This window comes from Pantherophis guttatus, chromosome 1 (assembly GCF_059756535.1).
Source record: "Pantherophis guttatus breed Tessera chromosome 1, ASM5975653v1, whole genome shotgun sequence".
In the NCBI taxonomy this organism is placed as follows: Eukaryota; Metazoa; Chordata; class Lepidosauria; order Squamata; family Colubridae; genus Pantherophis; species Pantherophis guttatus.
In genome coordinates, this window is record NC_142063.1 from 136,486,624 (window position 1) to 136,500,118 (window position 13,495).

A 13,495-nucleotide genomic window follows, 5' to 3' on the forward strand; every position below is an offset into this window, starting at 1 on the left:
TGAAATTGGAATAAAATATAGTTTAAAATGAAATTGGAATAAACTACAATAATTTTATAGATAAATAAAATATTTTAAAATTATATCTTGGTGTCACCCTTACAATCTATCCTAATCAGTCCCACATATGCCAATCTCAACCAAACCATTTTCCTTAAGTATTGTGCTGTGTTAAATGTTATTTTCAGATTCTGGCCACACATTAGGTAATTTGTTTTGATATGGGGACTTGTAAAAAAATCCAGAGTAGCTGATTGTAAATATTACTGAATATGAATCAGTGCTACTGTACTGTGGGGCTATAAAAAAGATGTATGTATAGACTTCATCAAAATGATGAAATTATAATTTCCAAATCGAGTAAGGGATTCATGCAATCCTTCTGGAGAACATGTCATACTTCAGTGTATATGGACATATCTTTTTGCTGGCATTAATTGCCCTCAGATTCTGCAAAGATATTTTATCCCATCCATTTTTAACCATATACAGTATGCCACACAGGAATATCTAACCACCCTGGCTGCTACTGTCTTTCCTAATTTTCATCATTAATCAATGTAAGTGCTGTACGTACATGTGTGCATGATGTTAATATAGGGCAAGCTGAATGAGGAAAAATTGGCTTAGATGGGCAGCATGCACAGGCTTAAATTAATAAATAAAACTCCTCTTCATTGTCTCTTTAGGTTTTTCTTTCTATTACTACTATATACATTTCTATTACATTCACTTAAATAAGTAAAGCTGTGTAATATAAAAATTATACTGGCACTGAAAAAACCCAAGCTGAAGTCCTCTTTCAACTGTGAAAACTCACAATCAATCTCAGCCAAGACTACCTTATAGGGTTGTTGTTACAAAGAAAAATTGGAGCAGGAAGTATTACAGATACTACTGCCTCAGGGTCTCAAGGTCCTGAACAAAAGTCAGGATCTAAATCTAACGATAAATGAGACAGAATATTTAAAGCTTTTCAAAATCTGTACCTCCAAAAGCAACATAAACAGAATCAGCTAAGAATTTACTTCATTATATGCTAAAAAAAATGTTCTATTTTATTCATGCATTAATAAAATGCCATTAATCTATAAAACATTCTTATAATTTTGCTAGAAAAATATCACTTTTTCAGATTTACAATACTTACTATGAAGATTAGGAATGGTACTAATTATCCATTCGTCAGTCAGCTTTCCAGTTTTTGATGCCTCAACGCATTTTAACTGAGTTGAAGAATCTCTTGATTCCATCCAACAGATTGTGTTCTTATGGTGTATATAATCCAGCGTCTGAATTCCACTTCCTCTCAAAAATCCAAAGATGGATGTTCTGGTTCCATTTACATATAGGACATCAATAGTGTCTGAGTTTGCAATCAACAGTAGAGGTGGAAGATCATTAGGTTCTAAAAACAAAAGGAGAGGCCAAAGAAAGAAAGGTTAATTAACCAGTCAAAATAACCTACCCACTTTTGCAACATTTACATAAATCAGTTAAAATAACTTGCTCCCTTAATAAAGACTTCTACACTTGTGTTTGACGAGGGTTCTATTAAACTCTTAAAAGAAGAAAAGAAAAGAATGTGTTATACTAAAATGCCAACATTAAAATAAACCAACACTAAAATAAAGGTCAGTGGACAAAATAACATCCTCAAGAAATTAATGAGCTCTACCTGGGATGCCAAACCAAGGGCCCTTAAGACAACAACTGTAGCTTTTTGTTACTCGTCAGGCAAGTACACCTGCCCAATCTGGTATAAATCAGCACATGCATGGAAAGTAGAGGTTGCTCTCAATGAAGCTAGCAGAATTATTCCCGGATGGCTTAAACCTACCCCTTTAGATAAAATCTAGCACCTAGCCAGCACTGCCAACCCTCCTATTTGCAGAGAAGAAGCAGCATACAGAGAGAAGCTCAAACCATCAATATCTAGACAACACCCTCTCTATGGCCTACAACTAGTTCATCAGAAATTAAAATCCAGGGAAAACTTCCTATGTCAATGTAAGACTTTGAAGAATTTGAAAGCAGAGTGGACCTATGGAAAGCTACAAAGAACCAACACTGGATAGAACCAATGGAGGAGCTGGGTTTGACGAAAACTGGAAGTATGGAAATAGTTGAATACAACAATATTCAGGGACATTCTGAACAAATGGGGCTATTCAGTGGTTTCTGATTTTTGCAATTGTGGTGATGTGCAGAAAACAACACATATGTATAACTGCCCTTTGTGCCCTGATCAGTGTACACTTGAAGACCTCATGGCAACACGACAGAACACAATTAATGTTGCTACTTTCTGGGCAAGATCTGCTTAATTTGCACATGTTTTAATCTTGTGTTTTAAATTTTAAATTATGTCACATAATATGCCTTATTTTAACTGTGATGCGTCTGACATGAATAAACAAACAAACAAACAAACAAATAACATTCTACACAAATGATCTGTCAGAATATGAAATCATGGCCTCACATATTCCAGAAAAACAATTTTCAAACTCTGGTTGCTATGTCTTGGAGAAAGTTCTTATTTCATACTATAAACCCCTAAAAGTTCAAATACCTGATCAGCCATAACATATAGAAGGGGAGATGAGTAGTAGATTTGGTGATCTTAACTTCCTCAGTATCTTAAGTATCCTCAACATTTCCTAAAGAATTTCTGAAGATTCTACTGCACAGAAAGTCCATTTAAACTGCAATAGACAGTATGGTTCTGCTAGGTCCATAATGGAGAACCTATGGCACACGTGCCACAGGTGGCATGCAGTGCCCTCTCTGTGAGCACACAACCCATTGCTCCAGTTCAGCTCCGCCAGCATGTGTGCACATCTCCTGCCAGCCAGCTGGTCATCGGAACTCTGCCACACATGCGCAGGGGGTGTGGGGGGCTGTGCGTGCATGCTTGGGGGGGCACATGTGGGAGGCATGGGTGTATGCACAGAGGAATGGGCAGGGGCCACACGCATGCATGCATTTATTTTATTTATTTTATTGAATTTCTATACCGCCCTACTCCCGAAGGACTCAGGGCGGTGCACAGCCATGAAATAAAACACATAGATATACAAAATTTAAAATTGAATAAAATGAATTAAATAAATTTGGCTGAATTAATCCCATAATTTAAAATACCCATATTTTAAAATACAATAAAAAATTTAAAATTTACACTTAAAAGGGAGAAGATTTAGGCGAGGCCAGCTTGATGAAATAGCAGCGTCTTCAGCTCGCGGCGGAAGGTGCGCAGGTCCTGAATCCTCTGTATCTCTGGGGGGAGCTCATTCCAGATGCATGGGGGGTGGGTTGCGTGCGGGGGCCTGCATGTGCGGGGGCAGGGGCGTGCAGGGGAGCTGCACGTGCATGTGCAGGGGCGGGATGCATGTGCAAGGGCCGCACATGCATTGCATTTTGGGGGTTTGGGGGCGTACGCTTTGGACACTCTGAAAAGATTAGCCACCAGTGTGCTATTTTATAATCTCCGCATAATTATGGATTTTTCACTGATTCTGCCAAGGAAAGAAGGTTCATAGGCATCTTTTTTATTGTTTTAATTGCTTTTGGCAATGCTGAATGAATGAATATGTGTATCCAGATTGTTGCTGATCTGGATGTGATAAATTTAGCTAATTGACCTAATCGGAACCTTGACCTAACACTAGTCATGTATGAACCCAGTCAAGTAAATTATTTTCAGATTTGTCATTTGAACTGTATTTATTCTTTACTTTCCCCCTATATTTACAACATAATTCCTGTTGGAAAATTACTGTAATTTCCAATTTAACTCCCAGTGCACTTTCAATCAACCCCTGTGTCCACATCAGAGTAAGCAAACAATTAATTAGAGCTAACAAAACAAAAACCAAAAAAAGCTTGATGTTTATTTGGTAAACTTTAGCAAGCATACAAGTATTTGATTTGCAAAAATGACACAAACAGGAAGCAAAAACAGAGACATGAACAAGAGGCAAGAGGTACTGCAATGTAAATTATATATCTATCAAAAGAAACAGAACTTTCCAGAGCCACTAAATAGATTACTGTGAATAATTAGCATGGCAAGTCCCAAAGGAAGTAGTTAGTCCAGCAGTAACTCTTTTATGTACATAAGACCAAGAGAATAGAGAGGGAAAGTTGGAAACAAGTGATCCCTTCTCTATTCTGCACCATCAAAAGAAGAACTACTCTTTTCTCCACATTCAGAGATAAATTTCAAGAATTTTCAGAACTAGGATGTAGTTTTATTTGGATGGTCTAAAATCAGTACAAATATATTATTTTTACTCTTTTGCTCTTACAAAGGACTTCCCAGGATTTATGCAGGCTCCTTAAAAACACAGATTTAGTGTCCTTTCCCACCCAAAAAAAGTATTTTTAAAAAATGGAGAAAACTACTTTTTAACAGAATGCTAATGTTGTGCCACACAGTTCAGTTTAAATCAGGAATGAAATAAGATTCTGCCAACTCTGTTGTAGGTTCTGTCACTAATGTTTTTCCATTGCTTCTGCCAACAAGGAACAGTCCCTCTTATTGTTTCTATTAGGTTTTGGGGTGGGGGAGAAGAAGTGCCATTTTGCTTATTCTATTTGTGATCCGTGGACTAGTTCCAGGTGCTGCTGGCCTTGAGGACACAACTGGATTCACTGCAGGAATTGGAATCCCTTTACAGCAGTATTTAAAGATAGAATTTGCTCAATCTACATCCTGTTTCATACCTCAACCTCTTAGCCTGTCTATTCTTGAATGTGGGCTTGGTCTTTTTGGCAGATCACAGACAAAGAACATCTCAATGTTTACAATGGAAGATGTAACTTGACAGCTAGCTAAAAATGATGTATAGTAGTGGCCAAAATTGTGGAAACCTTTTGGGGAAAGTATATTTTTGAGGTTTGATGGCTAGTAACACCTCTATTTTTTTGGAGTTTCAAGATAATCATATTCCACTATTGGAATGGCCTGGGAATAGCCGAGACCTTAACCCAATTGAAAATTTATGGAGCCGACTAAAGAAACTTGTTAGTCAGAAGTGACCCAGCAATAAAATCCAGTTAATAGAAACAATCATTCAATCTTGTTTTCACATTATAACAGCTGCAGAACTAAAAGACTTGGTTCACTCCATGGAAAGACATTGTAAGGCCATACATAATTCATGCTAAAGGTTACCCAACTACGTATTAACTGACATGATAATTTTTGTATATCTCATTTTTTCTATGGTGATAATTTTTGTATATCTCGTTTTTTCTATGTGTTTCACTTTTCTTTTCTTTTCTTTTTCTTTTCTTTTCTTTTCTTTTTATTTGATTTGATTTATATGCCGCCCTATCTCCGTAGGACTCAGGGTGGCTCACAACAAAATATCAGAATAAAAATGTGTTAAAATACATGTTAACCCCCCCAGTCCAGGTTAAACAACCATGTCTTTAAGTCGCGGCGGAAGGTGCGGAGGTCAGGAGCCACCCGGAGCCCCAGAGGAAATTGATTCCAGAGGGTGGGAGCAGCCACAGAGAAAGCTCTATATACTGTAACTTCTATTCTAATAGCAAATCCTTCATAAAAGTTATTGCATTACATTCTTGATTAAATTATCTTTCCATTGATATGTAATTTTATGGTACTACTCCCAAAAAAAAGTGGTGTTATTAGCTAGTTTTAGAAAATATACTTTTCCCAAAAGGTTTCCACAATTTTGGCCACTACTGTATATCCACAACACTGTCTTCTGAAATTAAATCCCCTATCTGGTCGAAGATGGTCTCTTCTCCTCCCTCTCCTATGTATCACAAATACTGTAACTTAGGCAGTTGTACAAGTATGCAATTGTGACATTTTTTTGTGATGACATCATCACATTGTGTCATCATTTTGACATCACTTCAGTTTGTTATGGATACCATGGCACAAATTTAAGACATATTGTACTCCGTTTATTGAGGATTTCAATAAAGCAGAGACTGAATCATTCTGAGTATCGAGGGAAGGAACGACTGTACTCAGAACTACTATGAAAAAGGAGCCAGGAAAAAGAAAAATGGGTTTTCTTCCCGAAAACTCAAAACAAAATTCACTTTGGTGAGTTCTTTATGAAATCCTGCTACTTGACCTTCCATAAACAATTATGATAGTTAAGAACTGAGCGTGGGCTTCCCTGAGCTTCCCTGGCAAACTCCCATGAAAACACAGAAATTGGCTGGGTTGCTGGCTGCTCTGCTATTTCTGGCTGAGGCAAAGCTTGCATCAAATAGCAATAGCCCTTATATACCGCTTCACAGTGCTTTACAGCCTTCTCTAAGTGGTTTACAGAGTCAGCATATTGCCTCCAACAATTTGGGTCCTCATTTTACCAACCTCAGAAGGATGGAAGGCTGAATCAACCTTGAGCCAGTCAGGATCGAACTGCTGGCAGCCTGCAGAAGTAGCCTGCAGTACTGCATTCTAACCACTGCACCACCACGGCTTATGCTGCTTTAATTGCAACTCTGGGATTGGGTAGATTTGTTTTCATAAATCCTCTTGGTGGTGATGTTGTAATAATATCTCAGCAAGCTGTTCAATGCACAGCAGGGTGTTCTGAGGATCAGATGCCATCTTCTTGATCAGAAGCAAGGTCCCCTGCCTGTCCGAATAGAAAGCAGGCAAGCTTCAGGATCGATGCCATCCTTTTGAGGTTGACCAAGTCAGGAAACAGACACCACAGGAAATTTGAGACATCTACTTTATTGATCTATGCTACAATAGGAGACTGTTGAAAGCCTGTTGTATTTCTCCTTGCCTCCCTCTTCGACCAAAGACAGCAAAGGTGGGCCAATCTTAAATTGTTGTCGTTTTTTGTCTCATTCCTTGGTATTTCTTGGGCTAAATTCATGCTTACAGATTAGTTGATTTGTATTTTCTTCAAGCAAACCTCCTGTACAAGTACATATCTGAGCAATCACTCTAAGTAAGTTGGACTCTTGATAGATCTAAAGTTTTATGAGGGCATAATTAAATAACCTGCTAGATAATAGCCACATTCTTTTTGCTCACAGTTACAGAACAACGCTGTATGGTTCAAATACCACATTTGGGATTATATATGTTATTTTGTATGGGGGAACCCAGCTGCTCAAACTGAATTTTTTTTTCCTAGCCCTTTATGAATTATGCAGCAATGCCTACAAACCTTTAATAACTGCTTGCCATCATATTTTCCTGTCTCTATTTCAATGACATCTTAACTATGAAATATTTGATATGGGAGCTTCTTCCCTTATTTATTTCTCCTACTGACATTTTGCTGCTAGTCTAGTATGAGTAGCCACACAATCTTATATATGCCTACTCAGAAATAAATCTCAGCTACATTTGTATTACTATTGTTGCTGTCTTCATTAAATAACACTGGGTTAAAGTGCATTAAGAGCATTACCACTTCTCTATTATTAATTACTAATTGTGAATTATTCATTATAGTTCCAGCAATGACATCAGTAAAATGCCATGTGGGTATGACAGGAAGAAAAATGAAATTGATTTTTGGTGTATGGCTTTCTCTTAGATTTATTCAAAACTATTGCTATGCTTTGGGGATCAATATGAATTTTAAACAAGTCCTAATTTCCTGGGATAATCAATATCTTTAATCATATTCTACCCATCACATTTCCCTAATACCATATTCACTGTATTTTCCCAAATACAGTGCAGTAAATTCCTATAACACTGGAAAATTCAACTAAACTGCACTCATTCTCTGGGATAAAAAATAATTAAGTAAAGTAAGTTAGTAATTTGGTTTTAATTAGACAGTTTCCACAAGTATTATTTCTACTTCTTAGAAATGTTATTAGAGCTACTGGTTTAGTTTCCTTTGACAGGGGCAAGGGAGCAAGCGGGCATAATTATAATTAGTCCTAGACTTTTGACCAGAGTTGGCACCAGATGAAACTAAACTGGCAGGAATAGCCAACACTCCAGAAGATAGGCTTAAGATACAGAAGGATCTTAACAGATTTGAACATTGGGCGCTGACTAACAAAATGAAATTCAATGGTGAAAAAAGTAAGGTTTTACATTTAGGCAAGAAAAACAAAATGCACAGGTACAGCATAGGTGGTACCTCTCTCAATAGTAGTAACTGTGAGAGGGATCTTGGAATCCTAGGGGACAATCATTTTAATATGAGCCAGCAGTGTGCTGCAGCTGCCAAAAAAGCCAACCCAGTTCTAGGCTGCATTAACAGAGGGATAGAATCAAGATTACGTGAAGTACTAATACCGCTTTATAAAGCCAAAGTAAGTCCACACTTGGAATACGGAATCTAATTTTGGTCACCACAATAGAAAAAAGATGTTGATATTTTGGAAAGAATTCAAAGAAGAGCAACAAAGATTATCAGGGGTCTGGAGACTAAAACATATGAAAAACTGTGGTCATAAGTTGCAGGAATTAGGTATGGCTAGTGTAGTGAAAAGAAGGACTAAGGGAGACATGATAGCAGTGTTTCAACATTTGAGGGGCTACCACGAAGAAGAGAGGGTCAACCTGTTTTTCAAAGCACCCAAAGGCAAGACAAGAAACAAAAGATGGAAACTAAACAAAGAAAGAAGCAACCTAGAACTAAGGAGAAAATTCCCAACAGTGAGAACATTTAACCAATGGATTGCCTTGCCTTCAGAAGTTGTGGATGTTCCATCACTGGAGGTTTTCAAAAGGAGATTGGTCATCCGCTTGTCTGGAATGGTATAGGGCAGTGATGGCTAACCTTTTTACTGTTGTGTACCAAAAGCGGGGGGAGTGTATGCCCACATCCATAATTCAATGCACCCCGCACATACACACACAACCTCCCCCCTGCACTCCCCCCGCTTTTGGCATGTGATGTTACACTGGGCCCAGTAGGCTCATTTTTTGCCCTTCCCAGGCTCCAGAGGCTTTCTTGGAGCCTGGGGAGGGCAAATATGGCCTTCCCCCCCCCGGAGGCCCTCCAGACCGGAAACGGCCCATATCCTGACCTCCAGTGGGACTGGAAGGTCTGAAAATCAGCTGGCCGGCACGTACATGCACGCTGGAGCTGAGCTAAGGCAACACTTGCGTGCCCACCGATATGGCTCCATGTGCCACCTGTGGCACGCGTGCCATAGGTTCGCTATCATGGGTATAGGGTCTCCTGCTTGAGCAGGGAATTGAACTAGAAGACCTCCAAGGTCCCTTCCTACTCTATTATTCTATGTTCCATGTTATTAAATAAGGCAGTTGCTAAGTGAGTTGTGCCCAATTTTATCATTTATTTTTTTTGCCACAGTTGCTGAATGAATAACTGTAGTTGCTAAGTGAATGATGCGGTGGTTAAATGAACCTGGCTTCCTTCATTGATTTCCTGAGCAGATTTCAAATAATAATCAAATTACCCCCCCTAACCCCCCCCCCCCGATAGTACATGCCAGGTGCCAAGTGCCTGAATTTTGATCACATGATCATGGGGATGCTGTGCTGGATTGTAAATGTGAGGACTGCTCATGAGTTGGTTTTTTCAGTGCTGTTGTAACTTTGAATGGTCTCTTAAGCAAGTGGTGGTAAATCGAAGATTATCTGTATTACAAACATCACATATGTGTATTTCATGCATGCCAATTATGAATATTTCACAAGAAAAACATTAATCTGTTATATTGATTAGGAATATTCTTTCTTTCCCTTCAGCTTTGTTAAAGCAAGCTTACCAATTCCTTTAAATGTTTAATTGATTACTACTAATGAAAATATACATAACCCTCATTGAATGCTACCAGGAGCAAAATGGTGACACCTCTGGCATCCAAAGCAATTTAAAACATTCTGTTTACTTTAAAGTAATTGTTAGGAACAGTCATCTATGTGTAGGATTTAGAAGATTACTTTATTAAAAGTAATAATCTTCCATGAACTGTAGCTCATTTCACCAGATGCACAAAGTAGTTAAACTGATGAAGAATTGAACTTGGATAAGGTGTGTGAAGGAGAAAGCATATTCAGACATCTGTAAGTTATATGTGATGCAGATTATAGGTATTTTGTTAATCAGCAATTGTAATGCAGTAAACATGCTTTGTGTTTGTTAAGACTACATGTGCACTTGCGTCATCCTAAACTGTAACTTTGAAAAGATTCTGAAGTCTTTTCTGATTTTTATGTACCATAGATAAGATACAAGAAGAAGCATCACATAAGATCCAGGAGAGTAGAACTGAAAATTGTATGAATCTCAACAAGTAAAACTGTTTACTGTCTTAGTTAATCTTTCTCAAATTGTTTCAAATTACTATAAAACCAACCTTAAAATAATATAGGAAAGGCTCTATGCATCTATTTGTTGTGCTGGTTTTCTCTTTTCAAGAATTGTTGTATCTGTAACAACTTCAAAATTCTGTTCATGTTTTCTAAATATAGATCAAGGCAATTAGAACAGGGGTGTCAAACTGGATTTCTTCAAGGGCCAGATCAGCATTGTAGTTCTCTGTGGGCTGGCTGGGGGTGGAGATGCCTCCTGCAGTACCCTGCCAGCCAAAAATGGACCAAGGGGAGTGCATGAGGCCTGCCACGGCCCATTTTTGGCCTCCAAAGCCTCCTGCAGCACTCTGCCGGCCACGCGTGCCCCACGTGGCCCATTTTTAGCTGGAAGAGTACTGCAGGAGGCTGTGGAGACTGAAAACTGCAGGGCCACATGGCCCATTTTGACTGGCAGAGGCACCATGGGCTAGTCCTTTGATATTTTTAGGTCGGCCCTGTGGGCCAGATCTAATCATCTCAGGGGCTGGATCTGGTCCTCAGGCCTTGAGTTTGAATGAAAGAGAATGGACTTACAATTTTTTTTTTAAAAAAAAGCACACAGTATAGTGCTGGTTCAGAGATTGTTCAGCATTTTGTTCCCTTGGTGGTCAGCTACATATTTAATAGAGAATCACAGCAAATAAATCCAGCAATATATTGCTGCTTACCTTTTTTCACTTTGCAAGACTTTTTGTTTGGTTGAAGGAGATATCCTTCCACACAGCTGCAAATGTATGATCCATCAGTATTTTGACATGTTTGGCTACAGAGTCCATACACATTACATTCATTAAAATCTGAAAAAAAAGAAAGAAAGAAAAATGGTTAAATTTTACTCAGGAATCAATCCTGTATTTACCACTACTTTATTTCCTTGACAGGATGATGAAGGCATGATGTTGGTGGTGTCTACAATATTAAAGTTATTTTGTTATTTTTCTGTTTTTTAATTGCCTCTGATTGTCAATCAGCTGTGCAGTGCGATCATTGGAACCTTTTTAAAAAACTTTTTAAAAGCATTTTTTAGTAAAAAATGCTTTAAAAAGTAAAAAAAAAAATAGCCATGCCCACCCAGTCACATGACCCCTCCCCAAGCCATGCCCATCAAGCCACACCCACGGAACCGGCAGCAAAAAAAAATTGCATTTCACCACTGGTCCAATCTCCTTCTAGTATAATCCCCTACTCAAGCAGGAAACCCCATACCATTTCAGACAAATGGTTGTCCAAACTCTTCTTTAAAACCGTGAGCTTTCCAGCATCCACAGCTTCTGAAGGCAAGTCATTCCACTGATTAATTGTCCTAACTGTCAGAAAATTTTTCCTTAATTCTAGGTTGGTTCTCTCCTTGATTAGTTTCTATCCATTGCTTCTGGTCCTGCCTTCAGGTGCTTTGGAGAATAGGTTGACCCACTCTTCTTTGTGGCAGGTTCCTAGAGATTAGAACACTAGTCCTTCCTTTCATTAAACTAGACCTACCCATTTCCTGCAACCGTTCTTCATATGTTTTAGCTTCTGAGCCCCTAAACATCTTTGTTGTTCTTCTCTGCATTCTTTATTAGATTAGAAATATTAATTTGAATAGAAAAGTATGCATATATTTAGCGCCAAAGTAGGGTCAACTGTACTTGTGGAACAGTGATCGAACTGTACAAACATTGACAGGTTGCAAAGGTTTATAGGAGAGCCACAGATGGGACAACTGGCATGTAAAAGAAGTGGGGATGGAATGGAAAGCATTTCAGTAGGAACTCTCTCTAGTTTTCTGGAAAGTAGTAGGAAAGGAATAGAGAAATACTTTCAATCTTGCAAGATTGATGCTTGCCCTCCAAGGTAACTATGACCAGTAGCACAACAATGAATATCTCTGAAGATTCTCAGGTCATCTTCAGAACTGAAGAAGTTTCTTGGATAAGAAGGGAAATATCTTCAAGCAAAAACAAACAAAGTCCACTTGTCTTTTGGGAAAGCACCTTTGGAACACAACAATGAATACTAACTCTATCTGTATTGTAAAGTTATATGAACAGAATATTGCAAAACTGAAAAACTGAGGAGTGAAACTAATGAAAACAGAGATAATCTATGTATCTTTTTTAAAAAAGGAAAAGGCTGTAATAGATATGAGTAAAGTAAATGCAGATCATTGATTGCAATTTTAAAAGTATATATGTATGTATGATATTGTGGAGATGATGAATAACTGACAGGAAAGACATAGCTCTATTTATGAATAAAAAGGCTTATAGTGTAAATTAGGCTGTATCAACTGATATAATCTAGATGGTTGTGATGTGGGGAAAGTGCAGGAATGTTAGTTGCATGTTACATGCCAGTAAACATTTACAATGAAAGAATCAGGATTTGTTCTGGCGAGAAATGTGCAACATTCTGAATGAGATCCCAGGGAAGAAATGGATGGGTGGGTGGGAACAAGACAAGAGAATATAGAAAAAGCATTGGGCAACTTCTCCAGATATCAGGTTTAAATACCACAACCATCCCCAATCTGTATAGTTCACTAAATGCAAATTTTCCTACAATTTTTCCTGAGCAAAATGTTTTGGAATAATATAATATGGCAGTGGTGAAATCCACTTACCTTCGCTACCGGTTCGCGAATGGGAGCATGTGGGAGTGCACGTGCACTACGTACACGCCTGCCTCTTCTGCGCATGTGCAGATGGTGAAAAAAGGGATGTAATGACATCCCGGCGGGTGGATGGAGCCTCCCGCCACTGGTGCTACCAGTTCAGCGAGCCAGATAGAAGCGGGGGGATTTCACCGCTGTAATATGGTTACTGTACCTTGGCAGGTTTTTCCATCTCTGCCAACTTCGTATCCTTCCTCACAATAACATCTAGTTTCGTTCATGGACATGGCACACTTGTATTGACACTGCATTTGTTCACATTTGGGTAGCAATTCTGCAAGAGAAAACAATACATAGAGATATATTATGACAGGAAAAAAAATCAGAAGTAAAGTGTACTTCACTTATATATTTGTATATAATTAATTTCCTTGTTTGCAAGCCTTAAGAAAATACTGCTACCAAGCACTAAACACTTGGTTTACAGCTTATTCAGTTGTGCTGTTGTGTCTTAAAAGCTGCTCCTTATATGGGCTACACATTTAAAAATAGTTTAGTTTAGTTTACTTTAGTTTATTAAATTTCTATACCGCCCT

The 13,495-nt window shown here is 38.3% G+C and overlaps 1 protein-coding gene and 1 long non-coding RNA gene across 5 annotated transcripts in view; one reads left to right on the top strand and one right to left on the bottom strand.

Moving 5' to 3' along the window:
- LRP1B (LDL receptor related protein 1B) overlaps positions 1 to 13,495 on the bottom strand; it is a 986,195-nt gene that overhangs the window by 411,203 nt on the left and 561,497 nt on the right. For all 4 annotated transcript variants that reach the window (XR_004592513.3, XM_034424500.3, XM_034424507.3 and 1 more), the window contains exons 4-6: positions 13,114 to 13,233; positions 10,975 to 11,103; positions 1,151 to 1,408 (exon numbers count right to left, since the gene is read on the bottom strand). Coding sequence is in view for 3 of the 4 variants with exons in the window: in XM_034424500.3 (XP_034280391.2) it covers positions 1,151 to 1,408; positions 10,975 to 11,103; positions 13,114 to 13,233 (507 nt within the window). In the remaining variant the exon portion in view is untranslated. The remainder of the gene's footprint in view (positions 1 to 1,150; positions 1,409 to 10,974; positions 11,104 to 13,113; positions 13,234 to 13,495) is intronic.
- LOC117669820 (uncharacterized) lies at positions 6,737 to 10,321 on the top strand. Its single transcript, XR_004592517.3, has 2 exons — positions 6,737 to 6,818; positions 10,179 to 10,321. It is a non-coding gene; the product is annotated as an uncharacterized LOC117669820 (long non-coding RNA).